This window comes from Malaya genurostris, chromosome 2 (genome assembly GCF_030247185.1).
Source record: "Malaya genurostris strain Urasoe2022 chromosome 2, Malgen_1.1, whole genome shotgun sequence".
NCBI classification, from domain to species: Eukaryota; Metazoa; Arthropoda; class Insecta; order Diptera; family Culicidae; genus Malaya; species Malaya genurostris.
In genome coordinates this window covers 78,405,265-78,430,765 of record NC_080571.1, presented here as the reverse complement: position 1 = coordinate 78,430,765, position 25,501 = coordinate 78,405,265, and the positions used below count along the sequence as shown (strand labels likewise).

The following is a 25,501-nucleotide window of genomic DNA, read 5'->3' as shown; positions in this document are numbered from 1 at the left end:
AATATGTAAAGCAAATATAGACAGAGAATTGAAGCGGGATGGATTAAATTCTGCCTGTCTGTCGAACGATTTTTTTTTATCCCTGTGCTATCCCGTTCGTGGGCCAGAACAATACCGACCGAAACTATTTTCTATTGTTCCTGGTAGGAAGATTTATGGTTCCGTGTATTCCGCATCCCCCCCGCTAGTGCTAGAGTGTCTGTCGTGAAGATCCGATGTAAAATTAAAAGACACGGAAAAGGACTGACCACCGGTCAGTTGTTGCTTCGTTTCCTCGGGATCCGGAGCCACAGTGAGAAAAGGGTGCATCTTAGGAAAACAACACAACCACCGAACCGAGAGCGGAGGAAAAACCGGCTCCGGTCCGAGCCGGGCGTCGTCGCACGAGAACCGGTTCCTTGAGACCAAATAGTGACCATCGGGCCGAAAAGGCCGGTCGCTGGTCAAGAAGTAAAACTGACCGTTGGAATAAATTAAACATTATTAAAGGGAATACGCCACATCCTCGGCTGAAGGACAACATTTGATTATTGTCTGTCAGCCGTGCGATGGTGATGCGTATGAGATTCCGCAAGGATACGGGGATTCCGGGCGTGTGACCCCGAGTGACACAAAGACCTGCGGTGTGAGGATTAGAGGTTTAACGTTTTTGTTTCGGGAACAGCTGTGTGTGGTTTTGTTGCCCTCGAAGGGATTCCGATTTGTGCTAATGATGTCACCACATTTGACCGGATAGATTATCGGAATGCATCGAATTTTCGGAATACCGCCGACACTTAGCATATCGTCGAACAATTTTTATCGACCTCAGACCGACCACCGGAGTCGACATTCAAAATCACAGCCTGCTTCGAGCGCTTTGGTTCAGAACATCATCAGCAGAGCGACGCCGATAAAATGTTTCATTCCCATGTTGAACACCAGTCGTAAATCGATGTTATGAAGGCTCTTACCGCGCTGAAATCGATGATTATATTGTTAACAAGAACAGTACAACAGTACAGGGTGGGCTTAGGGAAACCTCCCTCACCGCGAGGAGCAGAGAGTGAGAGACCGAAAAAAAAATCAACATTATCGCACACACGAACCGGAGTGAAACATTGTAAAACAATTATTGTGTGGGTGATCAATGTTGATTATGATGTTCATATCTTGGCGTTTTCTCGGGCCCCTTTTGATTGGAGTTCGGTCGTGTCGGTTGATGACGACGAAGACGACGGAACTCATCGCGAGGGGAATGAAAGCTCCATTCAATAACGAACATTATCGCGATGTCAATCATAAGTGATCTTTTACTCGCTGCATGTCGATGAATGTATGTGAATATTTCTCCCTTTCCCGTCATCGCATGCCAGTATTATTAAGGGCTCATCGTTCTTTTCGCTGGCTGTCAACTGCAACCTTTCTTTTTTCTTTCGCTTCCAACGAAGATAACACGTTCATGCGAGATAGCACTCCCAACGCTACTTGAACAAAAACCGTTTGAAGGGGCTGCTCGAGTCTCCAGCGTTGGGCGGTCTCCTCCCCAAGCATAGATTGACAGTTACTATCCTTGGTTTCCTCCGACTTCGTTCACATGTAAATGATGATGTTTGCATCTTCTTTTGTCCCGAATCCGATAGATCATAATCTAATGCGATAAATGTATCTCCCTTTGGACGGGTGACTTATCGCCGCAAGAAAGCCGCACGCATCTGCCTATCGGTTCGAACCGTTACGAAACGTCCCGCTAAGACTGTTGACCAGTCTTAGGAGAAAGTCGCATTCAAAAGGTGTCAAAACTGTCCTTCTCCCGTTCCGTTCGCTAGAACGCCGTCCGTCCTTGTCATGGCAGCCCATTAAATGTTTTGACCACTGGTCATCATTACCAGCCATTGTATCGTCAAGCGTCGTCCTTCGAAAGGAAAAAAAAAGGTTTCATCCGAAGCACAGGAAAAAAACTTAATTAAAATAAAATGTCCATTTTTAAAATGACAAAACAGCGCTATAAATACCCGGTACCTGCACCACACCGAAACTGGGAAGAAAAAGGGTTGAATCGACAACAGCAGGGACTGTCAGCAGCAAGAGAAATAGAGAAAACGGTTGATCCGTAGGGATCACATACCGTCAGGTACGGGGTACCCGAGTGACCCCTTTTAGCCGGTTCGGCCGCCGATGTTGTAGCTCGGTTAGATTAGGCCTTTGTGCGCCGACACCTGAAACTAATAAGTGATCATAAATTTGACCTTCGGAGGAGATGCGTGAATCCTTCTTAATCGCCTTCTTGTAGCCGCCGGTTACCGATGTCCGGGACACGGGCAAGAGTAGGGCGCGGCAGCAGCAGATTTACATGGGAATTTGCGCAATTAAGGCCACTTTCTGACGGTGCTGATTCCGCTTGCTTGATGCATTCAGTTGCAGGCACCGACAGGCGGCGAATGCGAAAGGTATGTATCCTGTATGTAGGTCTTCCGTAGATTTCGTATCGAAGAATTATGAGTGGTAATTAATCTGATGGTGCGTTCTACTTGACGATGCATGCAGATGCGACCCGAGCTGTTAATGTCCACCGGGCCGAGCTTGCTAACGGAATGATGATTTGACGGCTGCGAGGCTTTCCGTTCCGCCGATGATTCCCGGGAGAATTGATTACGCCGGGTCCGGTGAAATGTGAAGTAATTGAGGCCTCGCTGGCACTAACTAGAATTCTGCTGATTGGGGTGATTTTTTGATTGATTCGGTTATGGTGCATTCCGGCAATAATTTGAATTGAAGTTTTCCACAGAGACAAAAAATTACCAACAAAATGAAAAATAAGCCCAAAACAAGTAAGGCTGATTCAACTTCTTGTATATAGTTTTAAAATAGATACAAAAGTGCTCTTAAAATCGTCTTTAGTTCCAAATTCGATTGGGGTTCATTGAAACTAAAGATTTACGGAAGTTAAGACTTTGAATTTTTGACAATAAAGTAGATCCGAGTTAGTATATTAATACTAACTAGTTTCATTATAGAACTACTAACTAACTGCAAACGGAATTAAAGGGATAAAGACCCCAATGCAAAGCTCTCTTCCATTTGTGCAGTCGCTCTACCATTGAGTTACCTTGGAAAAATGGGAGAACCAAATCCCAAAAGCAACCCGAGAGAAATGTAGCATCGTACAAGTACACTGCGAACAGAGATTCAATTTTGATCTTGACCAAATAACGATGTAATCCCAAACTAAATTCACAGTTATAGACAACCATCGACCTGACTCTTCTCCTTCATTAGACGGATGACTTGTAATTTGTTTTATTTTTTGGCATTGAAAATGCCTAATTCTTCACTTTACGGGGTCGAGTGTCAATTAAAAGCTACTGTCGAGCCATTGATCAAGTTCAAAGATCAAATGGTTATGACTTTTGGTTCCGGAGATATGATTGTATAAGTGACGTAACCGACAAAACGCGTTGTATTTCTACGCGCTCAATTTTCTCAGAGATGGCTGAACCGATTTTAACAAACGTTTGAAAGCTATTGTCGGGCCATAGATCAAGTTCAAAAATCAAAAGGCTGTGACTTTTGGTTCCGGAGATATGATGGTATAAGTGACGTAACCGACAAAACACGTTGATTTCTACCGCTCTTATACATATAAGTGTGCCAATATTTTGTGATAACCTCTAATTTCGTAAAGCGCTAGTGCTCAAAAGTTTAATCACTTCGATAAATGTCCTCATGCAGAATTTGAGCTAAATCGGACATGCGTAAAGGGTGCTGCCCGGCGGTTAAGGTTTGGCATGAAACGTCGAGATTTAGTGTCATTTCAAGAAAATATTTTTGAAAAAATCAACTTTCTGGGACTTTTGATACATTTTCTACGTCCAAAAAAGTTGATACATTTTCTACGTCCCAAAAGTCGATATTTTCAACAAAAAAAAATTTATAGATGACACTAAATCTCGCTTGATTGGAAAAGCGATACCGAATATGTGACATAAACAGTGAAGCATGCTTTTGTGAACCACTCGAATCAATCTGAATTAATTGGTGTCAAAAATGAGCCAAAATTAGTGTCAGGTATTTTATTTCATATAATGATAAAAAATTCATGAGACTGCTTTGAAGGAAGAGAAAGGCATTATCACACCACTAGGTGGATTAAGAAGGGTTTTTTATCATAATTTTGAACGATAACTCAGTCATTTGTTGATGGATTGATATAATTCTACATCCGATCGATTTGGAAACTTTCAACTGTATGTATAGCAACGTTGTCTCGGTATTTTAATAGAAAAATTGATTTGAATCGACCGATGTTTTCACGAACCAATCACAGCATGCCATCATGATGTCATCCGTTTGATTTCTCTCGTTCGGCCGACGGTTTCGATCGTTGCTTACTCCTCGAATTTCATTTAGCAGCAAATCTTTGCGTCATGCATAACAAAATACCACATCGTTCACAGGCAGTATGAACTTTCGCACAAAGAGGAATCTATAAATGGATAAATAGAGGTACCGACACATTTTAACTCTGTCAACCTCTGGCTGCGCTAGAGGCCGGTAGTAGCGCGTGGATGACAAAACTAAAAGTTTCATCCATTCTCTCACTGGATAGTCGCAGACATGTCATCATAATTGATCATTTTTAATGTCATCATGATCGTTAAGAATTCTATGTAAAAGTGATGCTACGGCGAAGAAAAACTTATGTAAATTTCCTTAAGAAATAAACGTATTTATGGAAAAAAAAATGATCGGTCGTGTCTCGTACACAACCACGTAATTTTTTTTGTAATTACATTTTCAAACATTTACTCATGTGTCTCTTTACATCTGATTCTACTTGATCGAATATCAATGATTTTTTTTGTTCAATAAGTTGTTTGAGTTCGCTGGCGTTTTTTTTTTTGTGGTCACACCTTTCTGTCATTGGTTTTCAAGTTCGTTTTTACCACAATTGTCTCTATACCTGGTGTTTGAACTCTGTTCGAGTCTTGCTAACCGTTTTTGATAATTGAGATTTTTTGTTTGAATACGTATTCTATCGATGGTAAAGAGCAAAATTTTGTAATTGTTTTTAATTTTGTTCTTTATATTTCTTTTAGTATCCCTTCACTTATTCGAACGTTTCTCCAACTAGGTACGTCAGGGTTTCGAAATACACAATTATCCAATAATTAAACTATTTTTTTTAAATATTCGATTATTAATTGATTATTCAAGCAATTATTCAATTAATAGTATTGGATTTTTCGGATTATTTTATTTGAATATTAGTTTCATATATTAGTTTCAAACTAATCGATTCAATTTCGATTGATTATCTGGGTTATTCATCGATTACGCAATTGATCGATCGAAATTCCGATATCATTTTTTCTAACTTTTTGATCCTACCCGAAAAGTTATTTCCTGAATCATCTACAAAATACTCCTTCCCGGCATCGATGATCACCTCGCGCAAGCTGAACTTTTTTTTTTATGTGTTATTTTTTACGTTTGGGAACAAATAATAATCCGACAGAGCCAATCCGAGTGAACAAAGTGGATGATGAATTTATTGCTTGCGATTTTCCTGTGCACTGGCACTTCACAACGATTTATGCATTCATTCACTTCAACAATGCGCAGTAATGTTCACTGTTGATGGTTATTCCTTTTTTGAGATAGTCCACAAAATGTATGCCTGGACAATCTCAATCCACCTTTCTGATCTATTGAGAATCTCTAGTTCGCTTCGTGCCGGTTTAGTCTACTGCCAGACACTCATTCTGTTCTTTTGTGTGTGATAGTGGATCCAGGTTTTATCGACAGTTACTAATTAACGCCAAAAGTTCACCCGATTCCGCATAAGCACGGTCAAACACGTTTCCGAAGTGGGCTTGCGTTCGTGTTTTCGATTCGAAAAAAATCGGAATTCGTCAAAATTTTCCTTGTGGAATCTCGTTCAAAATATGGCGTCTGCGCTAAAAACTAATCCTTGTGGCATCTACTACCTAGCTAACCTGCACAATCCGGTCGATCAGCACCATTTTACGTATATATTTGAGATAGTCATTTGTTCCCAGATAGACATTTGTTCGGACGGAGTTGTTGCTTTGTTGCTTTTAGCTTGATGTCAAACATGTACGCGTAAATCGACTATCAAATCAAAACAAATGACTGTATCGCACTGAAATTTGACCGTGTCCGTCGAAATAAAAATGAACTAAAAAGACACTTCACATAGTTCACAATTGTTACAATAATCGATTGCGTTCGAATGAAAATCATATATGCATCATGAATTGTGATCAACACGTACAGTATTTTTTTTTCATAAATAGATCATTTACCGAATTTTATCCTTTCTTTTTATCAGGAAAATGATGAGAAGTCACGACAAGGCACAAATCTCCAAATAATCAGGGAACGTGCCACTTGAGCCAATTAGTTCTAATTACCTTACGGCAAAAAATTTCATAACTGCATGCCATAACAACCCAATCTTGTGACATAATATAATAGTCTAGCGAAACTTACGAAAATTTATTCAATAATTCAAAACTTGCTTTTTCAATGAAGCTGGTATTGTATTTCATCTGATGAATGCTAAGAATTTCCAAAACATATGAAATAAGTGTTCTTTTTCGGTCAGTAAAACTGCCTGATGCTTTGTTCCACGGGTTGAAAATCGGTCTTACCCATCGGGCTGTACCTGATCTCAAAAATAAGTCCTTAAAGTTTTAACGTAATGTTCGTTTGATTAGACTTTCCACTGAAAACTGACCATTCTTTACATGGTTGAGGCGGAGTAAAGTTTGACAGTATCTTGGAATGTGGAACTGAAATCTCTCTCTGTTCAAAATAATATCAGAGTTTTGACATGTTTAACCAAAATATACAACATTTACTACCATAACGTTGTTGTGAAATTTCTGAAATGTACCTTTTTTCCCTTTCTTCAGGAAAGGACCGCATTCCATACTCAACTTCCAACATTAGGCATTTATCAGGTACAGAATTATTCTATCATATAACTATTGCTTACACATTCCAAAATTGTTTTGAAATTTAACATAATAATATCGCGCTTATATTGCATGATATATGACAAAATAAAATGATAATTTTTGCTAGAATTTCTCTCGTAATGCGATATTCCATAGTTGTAATATCAAGTTAAAGATTACACAGCACCATACAACTTTTACAAAAAATGTTATGTTTCAGTCGAATACTAACCTTGAGAAAAGATCGGCTTCTGACGGGAAAAATCAGACTTTATCTTTCGAAAAACAAATATCCCAAATTTTAGGCAAATATTACATTCCAAATTCATTTTAAACTGTGACTCCTAATGCTTCTAACCAAAGTTAATTAACCAATTTACCAATATTCTTAATGCATCTTTTCAACTCATCAGTGCATAGGAATTCAAAAAAATAGCTTTCTATTGAATAGATATGAATTTCTTTGCAGTATGTTTTTACATGGGCCTTATGATACCAACTTACATTATCTAAATTAGCTTATTGAATGAAACCTTGAAATTTTACTAAAAATACTCTAAATTAGACAGCTTTTTTGGATAGGCACATGTTTATCAATACGTATTTTCGACTCAGTGATATCACAGACTAACAGACAGGACACTCAAATTAGATTCTTCAATCATCTTAACGGTCATTTCGAATATTCCTTTATTTGGGACAGTACTCACATGTGTCATGATGGCGCCACGTTACCCTATCAAAAACATCCTGTCTGTCATCTAAACTGTGTTTATTTTTTCATTTACCAACAGAGTTGCCGTTCATACAGAATTACCTGTAGTGTATTGATTTGTATATGTCCATGCGAATTTCATGCAGGATTCAGATTTAATACATATTGCCAAAACTATATACATAATTGTGCCTACTTCTCATCCTCCAACGCAATACAAAAACGAACCTTTTTTGTTACAATATTTACAATATTTTCTGGTCTGCCACCACTTAATTTCGAGTGAAAACTACCAACATAATAAAAAATAGTCTAGATGAACAACGTTGAGTCAAATAAACGGCTACCTTCCTACATTGCGAAAAAGTTAAATATATTATCAACGTAATCCAATAATTTATTGTGACGATTCATTTTCAAATATTTTGATGAAATCAGGCATCCCTGCAAGCTGATCGGTGTTGACAAACGAGGGGAAACCAACTAGTAAAAAAACTTTTACATAACACAAGGGGTGTACAGATAGTAAATAGTTCGCGCAGTACAATATAGGTGGAACTAGTGCATCACGAAAAATGATTTTTATAAGAATTTACTCATACTGTCATGTCTGTTAGTCTGTGCTCTTATTTTCCTGTAAACTTCTCCAAAGTTTTCGACTAACTTTCTGAGTACTACAGAAGTATTTATTTCTAGGTGCATCTAGTTTACCGTGTGAAAATCTAATACACTCTTATTCTAATCGGGTAATTTTGCGTTAAATATAGTACACTCTGTGTATTGGGATTAAACATATTTCTCGGTTGATTTTCCAGAAGGCCGTAACAGCAAGTGACAGTTTCTCTGTGTTTACTTTCTCTTCTATTAATTACCAAGCGGTTTACACGTTTATCACTTAACTCTTTGCATAGAATGATGCTCGAAACGTTCGACTTCCAAACAGAACTGTGAAATCCAAGAATATCTTTTTAGATCACATCACAATAATCGAAAGAGAGAATGAACAAAGAGAAAATGTCACTTGCTGTTACGGCCTTCTGGAAAATCAACCGAGATTTGTCGTAGAAAAACAATTAAAAATAACAGGAAAAATTGGCTGAAAATAAAAAAGGGAATGAAGATGTTCCGATTATTCTGGTCGCATTTCTATGAGTTAATTCCTACCACTTTCCTAATCAATCGGTTGTCTATCAGATTTCATTTGGATTCTGTTGTTGCTCTGAAGTCCAACGTTGTCGAATTTCTGTAAATTCTACATTTTCGTGTTCGGGTTTCAGCTCATTTTTGAGGTTATGGTAATTTCGTGTTAAATCTAATACACTCTTATTCTAATCGGGTAATTCCGCGATAAATATAGTACACTCTATGCTTTGGGTTTGAATACATTTATTACAGAAAAATCAATTGAAAATATTACGAAAAATGGATTGAAAATAATGAAGAGAATGTAAATGTAGCGACTGTTTGGTAGAATTTTTATCTGATATTCCTACCACTTGTCTAATCAATCGATTGGCCAACAATGATTCCAGAGGATTTCCAACATGATTCCATAGGATTTCAAAAAAAAGTTTCCATTATCAAATTCCATTTCGAATTCAATTAGAATTGAATTATGATCATAAGAGAATAATACGAAGATAAAAATTCCAGATTTTCCATGTTCAATTCCCAGCTTGATTGGACTCCTCAACTAAGCATGAGGGATTAATTGGAATCATATTTTTCATTCTTGCGGATAAGAACTTTGTATGGGAAGAATGGAACGAAAAGTAACACTAATTTTATTTAGTACAAATATAATAATTATAACTTTTTCTGATAACAGACCGGTTTTTGGTAAAAGTAGATAATTCCTGAAAATCAATCAACCCTGACACTAGATAGTGCTAGGTTTTTTTGAAAGAGAAAAACAATTACTCTCAAAAAGTCCTGAACTAAGTAAAACTTACGACTCTTTCCTTCTGTCCCGGCGCACTATGCTTTCGCTTGACACGTCCCCCACCCCGCAGATCACCACACGAAGCGATCTTGAATTATGTACTGCGCTCTCGTCGCTTATCGCCACTCCAGATTATCGCACAGATATAAATCTTTCCTTCCATTCCTTCACCAGGGTCTTCGGTTCGCGGGGCCGGGCAGCGACACAACGGGGAAAGGAATCGGTTCGACCATCTTCCTGGAGCTTACACATTGTGCAGTACCAGCAGCACCACCGGAGATAAGAGCAACAGTAATCTCCGACGAATCCATGAGAAAACTTTTCCGAACCCGGCTGTTAACCGATTACGTGATGTACACCCGCGAAAGAACAGTATCGTTCCGCGCGTTATCGATACATAAAAACCGTTTTCTTCTCAACCCTACCGTCTCGCTGCCCCGGCGCGGATGTCCCGCGTCCTGATCCGGACGGTTCGTGTGTTACACATATCTCCTCGTCGTGTTCCGTGTGTTTCCCAAACGAAACCTTGGCTGGCGTGTATATTTCATTTCGTTTTACGGTAACCGAAGATTTTCAACTCCGTCCGATTCGGTTGTTGGCTGTTTTCGGTTGTTATTTTATTTATTACCCTCGGTTCCTATCTGGTTCAACCGATATTATCCTGCCGGTACTGTTGTGCCGGGTAGTGTTTCGTTCGGGCGTCAGATAACACACCGGTGTGTTGGACTCGTCTCTCGCTGTTCGATTCTCGTACTCGTATCTAAGAGCTATTCCGGAACAGGCCGAGTTTACAAGCGGTTTTTTTTCATTTTCGGCAGAAAACACCAACGCGTGCGGGACACTCCGATCCGATTGAGCATGTACTCCTTCGCTTTAGCTTTCCCGGCCAGCACTAGCGCTACAACCTGGCGCGAAAGTTTTGGATTATGTGTCCATCTACACAACGGCACAACCAAAAAAAAAGAATACGCCGGGGAGACCTTCTTCTTGACTGTCCGACGGACAGCAGCCTGGGTGATGCTGTAAAATGCATAACATAACAGATATATAATTATGGTTAAATTAGTCGGTATTCACCTTGCCGTGGGCTTGCGGTTGATGCGCTTAACCTATATGAGTGTATCCCCTGGTTCGCTCGCCTGTTGGAGACTCTCGGCAGAGGGTTCAAGTGTACTCAAGCACGGGGTCCCAAAGCAGCAGCGTCTTGAGATCAACACTCGATTTTCGCTCTCCCTCTCGCATTCACTCCTGACGACGAATGGTCTATGGGTCTCATGCGGTTGAAGTGGCCGTGGTGTCAAGTGGACAAGTGGAGGGGACCTTTTTACGATCGTACGAAGCGTAGTGAGTGAATAAGTCGTTTTTTATTCCTCTTACCTGAGCCGCGATGTGTGTAACTCGAAATCGATTATCCAAAGTGGAGAATCAAAGATCGCCGAGTGAAGCAAGAGGTTCAAGATATCCATACACCACCGTTCGGGGAGAGATCGAGAGTGTAAGCGGATGTCTGTCAGAGACACACAGGCTGCTGTAGAAGTCTTGTTTTTACGAGCGTTGTGAACCTTGGTCTAGAAATTGCCAGGTTTCACTCCTTCCCTGCCGGCACACCACACCGGTGCTGAACACAATGAGGCAAGTGTTTTGATTGATGCTTCTTGCTGTAGTTGTTATTGTTTATTAGTTCCAACTCACACACAGCATAGGCCAGTTGTGAACGGTCGTAACCACGTGAAAAGGTTTTTGTTTCCACCATGGACTTCCTTGACCCACCGGAGTTGATGTTTGAAATGATACAGTGATTACCGCTGGTATAAGTTTTCCGTTTAAAAATAATTCATTATCTACGTAACATCTCAGTAGGCTGATCCAACAATGAGTGAACTATTTCTACACTAAATGCGCTGAATAAAATTCAACCAGTGTAGGGATGAAAGAAAACAATCTTCCCCAAAACAAGAGATAAAAACGTGCCTCAAAACAATCCGAGAAAAAAACGGACAACATGTTATTCTCGCGCCCTTTCGGAATTAGCCCGTCGTCGGTCGTGGCCCAAAAACCATATGGTGTAAATTCAATTTTAAGCAACTTTGCTGCATCGCTCCATCCGGGGAACAATGTATTGCGAAACATATCTCGAGAAAGCAAGCACACACAGAAAAAAAAACAAACCATGAACTGAAAAACGTACTAGATATTACGCGAAGGAAGAAGAACGAACGCATCTCCACGTAAATCCGCCCCTACCTCTACTATATAAATATCCCAGCGTGGCATTCCGACAACAACGTGGCCAATGTGGGAAACTTCGACCAGAATGGCAGAACGAAAGTGGAGCATATGCGTTTGGGTTATCCGAACGTTGTTCGTCTGGGGGAAGTTCGCTACGCACGCACCGGCAATCGAATAAATGGGTCATTTTTTGGATCCGAAGTTCCGAGTCGAAATTCGCGTTTCAATTACCATCATTTAACATTAGACTATCGTATTGATAAACCAAGCAAACCTTGATCCAGAAAACTCGGGAATTATTATTTACAAGATGACATTACAAATGACATAACATGTGCCAGTGGTTTGTTTACATTCCTAATTCATATTAGAATGGATATGTAAACAAACCACCGTTAGCTATCAAGTGATGTTGATTCAAAATTTTGTGAGGTTCGAGTAAATTTATACCAACCTCACAAAATGTGCTGAATGATCATCGCTTGATAGCTAACGGTGGTTGGATTCAATGTCAATTCTAATTCTAAGTCCTTGGACAGCTATCAGCAGTTTGTTTACGTGTTCATTCATAAGGCAAAGTTCATGTAAACTGGCCTGCTGAACTGTCAAGAATGAACCTGAATTCATTTGCGTCGTCAGGTTAAAAACCTAATTAAGTTTTGCACGATGGTCATTCGAATAAACTACCGATGAACTGCCGATGAATCAAGTTCACCTTTTGACAGCTATCAGTGGTTTGTTTACATATCTATTAACATGTATTCAAATTAGAATGAACGCAATGAACACATAAACAAACCACTGATAGCTGTCAAAATTGATTCATTTTATTCATTTTTGTGAGGTTATGTCATGTTCGTGCAAAACCTAATTAGGTTTTACACGATGACAACACAAATGAACCGCTGATGAATCAAGTTCATCTTTGACAGCTGCCGGTGGGCTGTTTTGTTTTGAGACTGCTGATTAAAAATTGAGAAATGACGAAAAAGTGCCTGTTTAAAACGTATTCCACAGTAAAAAGAACTAAAAAAAATTGCATTGTATGCGTTTCCAGCAGTGCGGTAAAATTTCATTTTCAATCGAATAATATCAGATGAAAATGAAATTTATGACCACTGATCGTCACCATATCGATACAAATTCATTTGACATTTGCTGCCCTTTTTCAAGTTAAGCTCACAGAATTCATCGTCAGTTGAATAATCGTACCTAGTCATTTGAAGTTTTGTTTGTTCAGATTCATGTGCCAAGTAGTGTATCTGCTTCATTGTTTTCACTGTTGGTAGTGGGCAAGTTCGAATGAATAAAATTATAAATGGAGTACAATATTAAAAATGAAAACTGAAGGAGGAAACTATTAATTTATGTGTATTCTGTAATTGATATTTCAACTATCTGGTTTGTCTTTCATCCATTATCTCGAACCAATTCGAATGTTTACATGAACCTCATATGAAGGCCGCTCGCACACTAATGAAAAAGATATTTTGTTACTTCAAGAGATCAACTGACGGTGGTTAAACTGAGCTTTGTTTTGAAGAGAAACGATTGAAGAACCGAATGCTGCCCGTTCGGTACGTCAGCGAACGTTGTGTGTGTGTCAGAGTGTAAAGCTTACTGCAGTAGAGAGATCGTCAATGTGTTTCACATTACGTTTCAATTGAATTGAATGAAGATTTACTGCACTGGTTTGCAGCATAAAGGAGCGATATTTGTATAAATCTATTTAGTGTGTGGCGACTTGCAATTTTTAAATGCGAACGATGAACCTCTGATGAACTTTTAAACTGTAAACAAACCACCGGCGGCTGTCAAAAATAGTTCATTCTGTTCATTTTGTGAGATTATGTCATGTTCGTGTAAAACCTTATGCGGATATGATCAACAAACGCCTACTTATTATACAAATATTCTCCTTGAGCAGTCAGCAACACTAATGCCCCGTTTACACTTCTGCTGGCTGCCAGCATGCTGGTGTCAGTGTACTGCCCTCTTAGGAAAAAACGTTCAACTGTGGTCCAATGATCCAAAGTATTAGACCAACGAAGGACCACCGTTGAACGTTTTTTTCCTAAGAGGACAGTACACTGACACCAGCATGCTGGCAGCCAGCAGAAGTGTAAACGGGGCATAATAGTGTTATCTGCTTCAAAAGAGACAGCCAGTCACTTCCGAATGTCAGTTATTTTTATAATAAATCTGCTAGAAATTTTCCCATTCTGCCGATTTTTCTCTATTCTTGTAAGCTTGCATAAATTCTTAAACAACCCAGAAAAATGAATCAAATCCAAAATTTCAATCCATTCTTTCTTGAATTTTTATAATACTATTGACCATTTCGAGCAACCTGGCAACCATTCCCATCAGATAAAAAGAATAATGTTATTGAAGATTGCTGATGTACTCAATTCTCGGTGTGTCTTTTACAGGTGATTTTAACAGACACTTTAAACTTCTCCACTGGAACTGTTATTGTATTACATTTTTTACGTATACTGTCTTGATAGTTCTGTAACACATGTCTGAGACCTACTAAATAATTATATATCTGCTTTTGATTTCGGGAGGTTATTGAATCTTGCTCAATTGAAAAATTTATGTTATTAGACTATTCGAATGACAAAATGAAGTGGTCAGATGTCATGGTGGACCAGCACAGCATCTGACCATCATGAGACTTCAAGAAGGTCAGAAAATGATTTCAGAAGTTAGTTAGTCAGACAAGCAACTTTTGGTCAAATTTGACAGCTTTTTCATCCGACCGTATCACTGAAACTACACAGAAAAACCTGTTTTAATCTACCTAGTGGTGTAATACTGTGGTATTCTTTTAAATAATATTCTTCGATACTTGAAATAATAACCGAAATCGGTTTGTTAGGCCATCTACTGATAAAAACTATCAATTGGAGAAGATTTGAGGTCGATTCAGAATTTTTTTTACGGATTTCGCCCTTTTCAGTGATGGTACAAAATTTTTCATACACTTTACCCTATATTTCCGGAGCCGGAAGTCGGATTCGGATGAAATTTAAGAATTCCGTATGGGACCACAGGACCTTTCATTTGAACCTAAGTTTGTGAAAATCGGTCGCGCCATCTATGAGAAAAGCTAGAAAACATGATTTTATTTTTAACTCCGGAACCGGAAGTCAGATCAAAATGCAATTCAGGAATTTAGTATGGGACCTAAACAGCTTTTATTTGAATCTAAGTTTGTGAAAATCGGTTCAGCCATCTCCGAAAAAAGTTGGTGCACTTATGCACAGTGTAGAGTGATTGCATAACCTTTCTATATGAGAAAGGCAAAACATAATTAAATTTACAGGACATGTAATTCAATGATACATTGAAATAGATATCAATTGAATTAAAAATTTGATAGAAAACCTTCATCTATGTAAAGTAAATTAGAATGCCTTGATTTTTCAATGATTTACGCTATTTGCTTTGCTATTAAAGGCAACCTGGCCACCTAATTGACGAAGCAGTTCTATGGATTCATTTTGGTTATATAAGAATATAAGTATTAATTTATTCATATTTCGGGTCAACAAATGGATTTGGAAGCCTGAATCTTGTATAACCAATAATTCGAAATAAGTTTCTATTTTGTTTTGAAAATTGATCCGTTCAGCCCATAATTAGGTTAAAACCGGGTATAAATAAAATTTATAAAACTAAAAAAACTGATCCGTTCAGAGCTTCATTGAAAAATCAATTTTCGCCAAAACTGCCTACGGCTTTCCAGTGTGACTATACTATTAACCTGTTGCCCACCGGTGCCCCCTTCTCGAGGAACTAGATCTAGTTAAAAGTTAAAGGTATCCTCTCTCATGAAATAATTAGGATTATGAATGTCCTCCCGGGAGAAAGAAAACGATTCACAGGATTCAAATACAATGCTGACACAGAAAATTATAAGAAAAGTAGGACGAAAATCGATCCAATCTTCTATTGGTTTTATACATGGTTTTGTAGGTTTGGGATGATAATTTTCCCTTCAATAAAAATCACAAAATAGCCGGAATAAATGATGGCTTAATAATTGAATCATACATATACTATTTTTATGGACTCTGTCTCATTTTTACCTAATGTTGAGCCAAGTTGCCTCACGAGAATTTAAACAGTCCTACTGAAATGTCAAAAAATGAGATTTGCTGTAGCGAAAAAATAACTGATGTGAATAATTAATAATTTGTCATATTACCTAGTGATAGTATCCCTGTGTTTACATTCTCTTCTGTTCATAATACATAAATTTTCACGTTTTCTTCCTAAATTTTGGTATAAATTTACACCGGAGCTGTTGATTTTGTTACCATTATTAGATGGGTAATTAACATTTGTATAAAAAAACACAGAACTTATCTGAAAAGAAAGTAAACAAAAACAATCTTTCGCTTGCGTTTAGTGCCTTTCAAAATGATTGACATCGAATTTAGTATTTTATTATTGTCAAACATGTAGAAAATTAGCCTACTATGTCTATAAGAGGATGTTGTATGGTCAGACCGCTGTCATATCGCCATTTTTATGAGAGTACAATATGTTTATTTTTTTTCCAAAACAATACTACAAATACGACGGTGCCAGGAGTCCTGAAGCACTCAAATTCAGAACTAGCTTTTTTTATCTGCAAACTAGCAGACATTTGTCAACATTACCAGACATAAAATTTCGCGCTTCCGATTCGGTGCCAAATTCTTCATAGTAATATTGATTTTTTTTTAATTCACAGACTTTTCGAACCCTATCTGAAGATATTGCAAAAATTTTACCTGACATCTCTGCACTTGGATGTTCTAGAAAATCAACCGACTACTAGATGTAAAAGGCACGACTAATTCTTATCAACTTAAGATCTTCTCCGAAAGCTCGAATGTTCCACTAATTTCTATGTCGTTGTCAGTCATTTATTTAGTAGTGTAAACCACATTCCTTCTGTTTTCTTCTCGAAATATTCTATAAAATTCTTTCTCCTTCAAGTAACCATCTGCTGCTTTCGATACCCATCAAATCGAAAGGAAGTATATCAAAAGCAGATCGTAACAATCGGCAAGCCACAAACAAGATGCAATTTCCATAAACCGGCCAAATCACGATGAGTATGCAGTTAGGATCCGTCTCCTCCTTCCCCTGCCAACTTCACTACCACGGCAAGAATGTCTAATTAGGCTCGCTTCACACATTCCTGCCGGGTGTAACAAAAGCGCCGAGGCTATCCGAGGCTATGCGAAAAACCTTTAAATCAGTCATGCAAAATATTTTCCCTTCGGTCCCCGTTGGTTTTTCGGTAGGACATTGCACAACCAAGACGCACTGCGAGCAACAATTTTTGCATAACCCTATTGTCTATTCGGCGTCGGTTTGCTCACCGGTAATAAGCTTACCAGGATGGGTCCGTTCCAACATTTTCAACGATTATCATATGCAGTCAAACGAGAAAAAGGTCAAATTTTGGCAGGTAATCTCCGTGTTTTGTTCTTCATTCCCGAGATCCTGTGGAGATTTATTTCCGTAATAATTTTCATTGTCAGCGACGACCCTGACTGCAGCCGAACGGAGTCTTTCTGGTGGTCAGAAAATTATCAAATATCCTTGAGACAAGACGGCATGAAGACGTTCCCATGCCACGAAACCGAGCTAATCATATTCCACGAAAACTCGAGGGTCTGAACTGAACCGGCCGGACAGGAAAAAAGTATCCGTTTACAATTTATTTGGAAGCGCCCGTTCGCTTTTGTTCCCGCCGTGGCTAGAGACAGCGGTCTTCACATTTTCGTGGTTATGCGATACTTTTTCGGGGACGACGTCTCACCGCGCCGGACAGACAAAGCCGCACTTCCTCGGGTTCCGTATTTTTCATCGGCGGTAATTTGAATAATTAGAAGATGGCGTAATGATAGCGACCACAATCGGGAATCACAACAACACAACAAAACCGTTCCGGGCCCGCTCTGTCCGCGTGGCCCTGTCAAAACAGCAACATTGTAGTACCGTTAGCAAATCGGAAGGGATCCCGGGATGGTGGGTGATGATGCATCAGCTGGTTCGATTCTGCCCGGGCGGAACAAAGTGACCTGTCACGGCCGGCACGTTTCTCCAAACCGTCCATGATGTGGCGCTTTTCATGCCACCAACTGGTGAAATACGCGAGGTTAACAGGTTTTCTAACAAAGCGTCAATAGCCAATCATACATGGCATGGCACGGACACTTGTCCTAGTGAGCGAAGGCAGCATGAGGTTGAGTTGGGAAGGTGATTCTTCATTTTTGCCTTTCTCTATAGAAAGGTATTAGAATTGCTGGAAAAACCGACTTTCGAACGGAGCCTCGGAGACCCATAGTGTTATATACCATTCGACTCAGCTCGACGAGATCGGAAAATGTCTGTGTGTGTGTGTGTGTGTATGTGTGTGTGTGTGTGTGTATGTGTGTGTGTGTGTGTGTGTATGTGTGTGCACTTTTCGAAGATATTTGAACGCGCTCAATTTTCTCAGAGATGGCTCAACCGATTTTAACAAACTTAGGCTCGTTTGAAAGCTACTATCGGGGCATTGATCAAGTTCGAAGATAAAATGGCTGTGACTTTTGGTTCCGGAGATATGATTGTATAAGTGACGTAACCGACAAAAAGCGTTGTATTTGAACGCGCTCAATTTTCTCAGAGATGGCTGAACCGATTTGAACAAACTTGGACTCGTTTGAAAGCTACTGGCGGGCCATTGATCAAGTTCGAAGATCAAATGGCTGTGACTTTTGGTTCCGGAGATATGATTGTATAAGTGACGTAATCGACAAAAAGCGTTGTATTTGAACGCGCTCAATTTTCTCAGAGATGGCTGATCCGATTTTAACAAACTTGGGCTCGTTTGAAAGCTACTGTCGGGCCGTTGATCAAGTTCGAAGATCAAATGGTTGTGACTTTTGGTTCCAGATATATGATGGTATAAGTGACGTAACCGACAAAACACGTTGATTTTTACCGCTCTTGTATATATAAGGGTGCCAAAATTTTGGGATCAACTCTATTTTCGTAAAGTTCTAGTGCTCAAAAGTTTAAGCACCTCGAAAAAAGCCTTCATGCAAAATTTGACCTAAATCGGACATGCTTAAGGGGTGCTGCCCGGTGGTAAAGGTTTGACAATTATCGATCTTGAAAAAGCACCATAGGGGGGAGTACATGAAATTTCCAAAATCGAAAATTTTTTTTGATGCCAAAACTCTTAAAACTGCATAAAACATCGAAATTTAGTGTCATCTCAAAAAAAAATTTTTTTGAAAAAATCAACTTTCTGGGACTTAGAAAAATTTTCATATTTTTTCTAAGTCCCAAAAAGTCGATTTTTTCCAAAAAATTTTTTTTCGAGATGACACTAAATCTCGACGTTTCATGCAATTCTAAGCCTTTTGGCATCAAAATTTTTTTTTCGATTTTGAAAATTTCATGTACTCCCCCCTATGGTGATTTTTCAAGATATATGAAAATTTCACTAAGTGGACTAAGAAGGCTTTTTGCCTTTCTCTATAGAAAGGTATTAGAATTGCTGGAAAAACCGACTTTCGAACGGAGCCTCGGAGACCCATAGTGTTATATACCATTCGACTCAGCTCGACGAGATCGGAAAATGTCTGTGTGTGTGTGTGTGTGTATGTGTGTGTGTGTGTATGTGTGTGTGTGTGTATGTGTGTGCACTTTTCGAAGATATTTGAACGCGCTCAATTTTCTCAGAGATGGCTCAACCGATTTTAACAAACTTAGGCTCGTTTGAAAGCTACTATCGGGGCATTGATCAAGTTCGAAGATAAAATGGCTGTGACTTTTGGTTCCGGAGATATGATTGTATAAGTGACGTAACCGACAAAAAGCGTTGTATTTGAACGCGCTCAATTTTCTCAGAGATGGCTGAACCGATTTGAACAAACTTGGACTCGTTTGAAAGCTACTGGCGGGCCATTGATCAAGTTCGAAGATCAAATGGCTGTGACTTTTGGTTCCGGAGATATGATTGTATAAGTGACGTAATCGACAAAAAGCGTTGTATTTGAACGCGCTCAATTTTCTCAGAGATGGCTGATCCGATTTTAACAAACTTGGGCTCGTTTGAAAGCTACTGTCGGGCCGTTGATCAAGTTCGAAGATCAAATGGTTGTGACTTTTGGTTCCAGATATATGATGGTATAAGTGACGTAACCGACAAAACACGTTGATTTTTACCGCTCTTGTATATATAAGGGTGCCAAAATTTTGGGATCAACTCTATTTTCGTAAAGTTCTAGTGCTCAAAAGTTTAAGCACCTCGAAAAAAGCCTTCATACAAAATTTGACCTAAATCGGACATGCTTAAGGGGTGCTGCCCGGTGGTAAAGGTTTGACAATTATCGATCTTGAAAATGCACCATAGGGGGGAGTACATGAAATTTCCAAAATCGAAAATTTTTTTTGATGCCAAAACTCTTAAAACTGCATAAAACATCGAAATTTAGTGTCATCTCAAAAAAAAATTTTTTTGAAAAAATCAACTTTCTGGGACTTAGAAAAATTTTCATATTTTTTCTAAGTCCCAAAAAGTCGATTTTTTCCAAAAAATTTTTTTTCGAGATGACACTAAATCTCGACGTTTCATGCAATTCTAAGCCTTTTGGCATCAAAATTTTTTTTTCGATTTTGAAAATTTCATGTACTCCCCCCTATGGTGATTTTTCAAGATATATGAAAATTTCACTAAGTGGACTAAGAAGGCTTTTTGCCTTTCTCTATAGAAAGGTATTAGAATTGCTGGAAAAACCGACTTTCGAACGGAGCCTCGGAGACCCATAGTGTTATATACCATTCGACTCAGTTCGTCGAGATCGGAAAATGTCTGTGTGTGTGTGTGTGTGTGTGTGTATGTGTGTGTGTGTATGTGTGTGTGTGTGTATGTGTGTGCACTTTTCGAAGATATTTGAACGCGCTCAATTTTCTCAGAGATGGCTGAACCGATTTGAACAAACTTTGGCTCGTTTGAAAGCTACTGTCGGGCCATTGATCAAGTTCGAAGATCAAATGGCTGTGATTTTTGGTTCCGGAGATATGATTCTATAAGTGACGTAACCGACAAAAAGCGTTGTATTTGAACGCGCTCAATTTTCTCAGAGATGGCTGAACCGATTTGAACAAACTTGGGCTCGTTTGAAAGCTACTGTCGGGCCATTGATCAAGTTCGAAGATCAAATGGCTGTGATTTTTGGTTCCGGAGATATGATTCTATAAGTGACGTAACCGACAAAAAGCGTTGTATTTGAACGCGCTCAATTTTCTCAGAGATGGCTGATCCGATTTCAACAAACTTGGGCTCGTTTGAAAGCTACTGTCGTGCCATTGATCAAGTTCGAAGATCAAATGGTTGTGACTTTTGGTTCCAGAAATATGATTGTATAAGTGACGTAACCGACAAAACACGTTGATTTTTACCGCTCTTGTATATATAAGGGTGCCAAAATTTTGGGATCAACTCTATTTTCGTAAAGTTCTAGTGCTCAAAAGTTTAAGCACCTCGAAAAAAGCCTTCATGCAAAATTTGACCTAAATTGGACATGCTTAAGGGGTGCTGCCCGGTGGTAAAGGTTTGACAATTATCGATCTTGAAAAAGCACCATAGGGGGGAGTACATGAAATTTCCAAAATAAAAAATTTATTTTGATGCCAAAACTCTTAAAACTGCATAAAACATCGAAATTTAGTGTTATCCCGAAAAAATTTTTTTTTGAAAAAATCAACTTTCTGGGACTTAGAAAAATTTTCATATTTTTTCTAAGTTCCAAAAAGTCGACTTTTTCAAAAAATTTTTTTTTTCGAGATGACACTAAATCTCGACGTTTCATGCAATTCTAAGCCTTTTGGCATCAAAATTTTTTTTTCGATTTCGAAAATTTCATGTACTCCCCCCTATGGTGATTTTTCAAGATATATGAAAATTCCACTAAGTGGACTAAGAAGGGTTTTGCCTTTCTCTATAGAAAGGTATTAGAATTGCTGGAAAAACCGACTTTCGAACGGAGCCTCGGAGACCCATAGTGTTATATACCATTCGACTCAGCTCGACGAGATCGGAAAATGTCTGTGTGTGTGTGTATGTGTGTGTGTATGTGTGTATGTGTGTGTGTATGTGTGTGCACTTTTAGAAGATATTTGAACGCGCTCAATTTTCTCAGAGATGGCTGAACCGATTTTAACAAACTTGGGCTCGTTTGAAAGCTACTGTCGGGCCATTGATCAAGTTCGAAGATCAAATGGCTGTGACTTTTGGTTTCGGAGATATGATTGTATAAGTGACGTAACCGACAAAAGGCGTTGAATTTGAACGCGCTCAATTTTCTCAGAGATGGCTGAACCGATTTTAACAAACTTGGGCTCGTTTGAAAGGTACTATCGGGCCATTGATCAAGTTCGAAGATCAAATGGCTGTGACTTTTGGTTCCGGAGATATGATTGTATAAGTGACGTAACCGACAAGAAGCGTTGTATTTGAACGCGCTCAATTTTCTCAGAGATAACTGAACCGATTTTAACAAACTTGGGCTCGTTTGAAAGCTACTGTCGGGCCATTGATCAAGTTCGAAGATCAAATGGTTGTGACTTTTGGTTCCAGATATATGATGGTATAAGTGACGTAACCGACAAAACACATTGATTTTTACCGCTCTTATATATATATGGGTGCCAAAATTTTGGGATCAACTCTATTTTCGTAAAGTTCTAGTGCTCAAAAGTTTAAGCACCTCGAAAAAAGCCTTCATGCAAAATTTGAGCTAAATCGGACATGCTTAAGGGGTGCTGCCCGGTGGTAAAGGTTTGACAATTATCGATCTTGAAAATGCACCATAGGGGGGAGTACATGAAATTTCCAAAATCGAAAATTTTTTTTGATGCCAAAACTCTTAAAACTGCATAAAACATCGAAATTTAGTGTCATCTCAAAAAAAAATTTTTTTGAAAAAATCAACTTTCTGGGACTTATAAAAATTTTCATTTTTTTTTTAAGTCCCAAAAAGTCGATTTTTTCAAAAAAATTTTTTTTCGAGATGACACTAAATCTCGACGTTCCATGCAATTCTAAGCCGTTTGGCATCAAAAATTTTTTTTCGATTTCGAAAATTTCATGTACTCCCGCCTATGGTGATTTTTCAAGATATATGAAAATCCCACTAAGTGGACTAAGAAGGCTTTTTTTTTAGATTAGCATCACTGTTCTTATACAAATAGGCAACGCAAATGTCAAGCACTAGTTTGGAAAAATGATGCTGACTGTGTGACATAAACACTGAAGCATGCTTTTGTGAACTACTCGAATCAATCTGCATCAATTGTTGTCAAAATTAGTGTCCAAAATTATTTAATAAAACTATGAAACATATTTTCATGAGACTGTTATGAAAGAAGAGAAAGGCATTATCACACCACTAGGTGGATTAAGAAGGGTTTTTTAGATTAGCATCATTGTTCTCATACAAATAGGCAACGCAAATGTCAAGCACTAGTTTGGAAAAATGATGCTGACTGTGTGACATAAACACTGAAGCATGCTTTTGTGAACTACTCGAGTCAATCTGAATCAATTGGCGTCTAAAATTATTTAATAAATGTATGAAACATATTTTCATGAGACTGTTATGAAAGAAGAGAAAGGCATTATCACACCACTAGGTGGATTAAGAAGGGTTTTTGTTGTTGTTGTTGTTCGATTTTGCCACGGCCAGCCGGTTCCTCTCCAGTTCATCTACGATGAAATTAATCACTTATTGATACGGAGTGGCATGGAGTCGCACTACAAAACAAATTAAGGGTTTTGGATTTCTGCCACGGGCTCCAACAAAACAGTTAATCGTTCACCCGGGCAGCGATATGTCGGGGAATTCATTGAATTTCTACCCAACAACGGCGTTTTGTATTGGGAGGCGAAGACGAAGAAAGAGTGGCCTATGGAATGCGCCATGACGGGGCAACTTTGAATGGGATTCGTCCATATGTGCCCATAGATATCTTTGACGCCTCTATTTTTCTTTTTTTTCGTTGGCACGCGGTAACAACACTCTCGAAACTCGATGATGACGATGATGATGAGATCATACCCGGCACCTAAACCATCGTTCGGTTCGGTTCGATTTGAGTCCCTTAATTTTTGTTCACCGTTCGATTCCCGCCCAAATCTTGCAGACTGACTGACTAACTGACTGAGAAGCTGCTATTGATGGTTCTCGTGATTTGAATAATGGTCATTAATCATATACGTGTTCTGCCGGGTGAAATAGGCGCAAAAATTGCCAGTGCCCAGCTGGGTTCAGAAATGTTTCCTCTGCTTTTCTTGGGGGGATTACACACCCATGTTGCCTCTGGGTGCATAGGAATTGTAACTGGAAGATGTTGCGATCCTGGCGTTTACAACGGTGAAGATTTGAATCATGATCTGTTTGTTTTATGGAGCATTGGCCTTCCTAATATGAGATTGAACTTGAGTTCCTATACATTTGTACTCTAAACTATTCTGGACTTCTGGCATCAAACTATGATGGCAATCATTAGCGGACCTTACACGATCATTAAAAGTGTCATTACTAAAAAATAATATCATTTTAATGATCGTGTATGATGCAGTAATGACGAGTTTTCAATGCAAATTTTAAATATCATCACTTAGTCATCATTAAAAATGACAGAAATAATTCTCGTGTAAGGGTCGCTATTGGTTAATAACTACATCGTGCTTTTCTTATTAAAGATACGGATGTCTTTGGACCATCATATTTTCAGTATAGTTTTGAAATGAGGAAACGAATGATATTGTAGATTGCTTCCAAAGCAGGAGTTCCGATGCATTTTCGTAAGCAACACATTTTTCTGGCACAAACACGGTTGCCAAATAAAAGTTGAACAAATCATCAACAAAAAAGTTTTTGTTCTGAGTATTTTCAAACATCTTCATAACTGGCAACCCTGCTCACAAGTTGACAGTAGTGATGCCAACCCTATGGATCCATAGATCTACGGATTTCTGTCTTTTCTACAAAACAGTTCATTTCAAAGAACCGTTCAGTGATGCAGAGTTCTGTTGAATGAACTAGTTCTCCAGAGCCGTTCATTCGTTATATTCATAGTTGGTTTGTTTGTTCGAATGTCCCGGGTTGGCGGTTCAATGCATAGGACGCTGGTCTTACAAGCCAGTTGTCGTATGTTCGAGCTCCGACCTGGAAGTATTCTTAGTGTCAGTAGGATCCATAGCACTAGCCATGCAATGATTCTGCATTGTTTGTTCAAAGACTAAACTAGAACTTACTTTTGTAAGCTTAAGCGAGGAGAAAAGGTCCCTCGAAGTAGAACTGAGGTTTCGTAACGAAACTTTATTATTATTACCGTTCTTGAAAAAAGGTTGAGCGAGCTCAAAAAACAAAAAAAAAAAGATCCCTCGACTTTGAACTGAGGAACTACCGTTCTCGAAAAAAGAACTATAGCTCGTTCATTCTTTCAAAAGAACTAGTTCTTTTGAACCGTTCGCGAACGAATTGCCCATTTCTAGCCGGTACCATAATTAAGAAAATCATGAAATAATACTTCTCATGAAACCATGCCTATTACTGATGTTTGTTTTGGCATATTCCATAACAA

General features: G+C 38.7%; 1 protein-coding gene across 3 annotated transcripts in view; it reads left to right on the top strand.

The window, feature by feature from the left end:
* LOC131426970 (nuclear receptor subfamily 2 group F member 1-B) overlaps positions 1-25,501 on the top strand; it is a 171,512-nt gene that overhangs the window by 37,349 nt on the left and 108,662 nt on the right. For 2 of the 3 annotated variants that reach the window (XM_058589799.1, XM_058589798.1), the window contains exon 3: positions 6,921-6,968. The exons of the other annotated variant lie outside the window; for it this stretch is intronic. In XM_058589799.1, the coding sequence (XP_058445782.1) occupies positions 6,921-6,968 (48 nt within the window). The remainder of the gene's footprint in view (positions 1-6,920; positions 6,969-25,501) is intronic. 3 annotated transcript variants of the gene reach the window in all.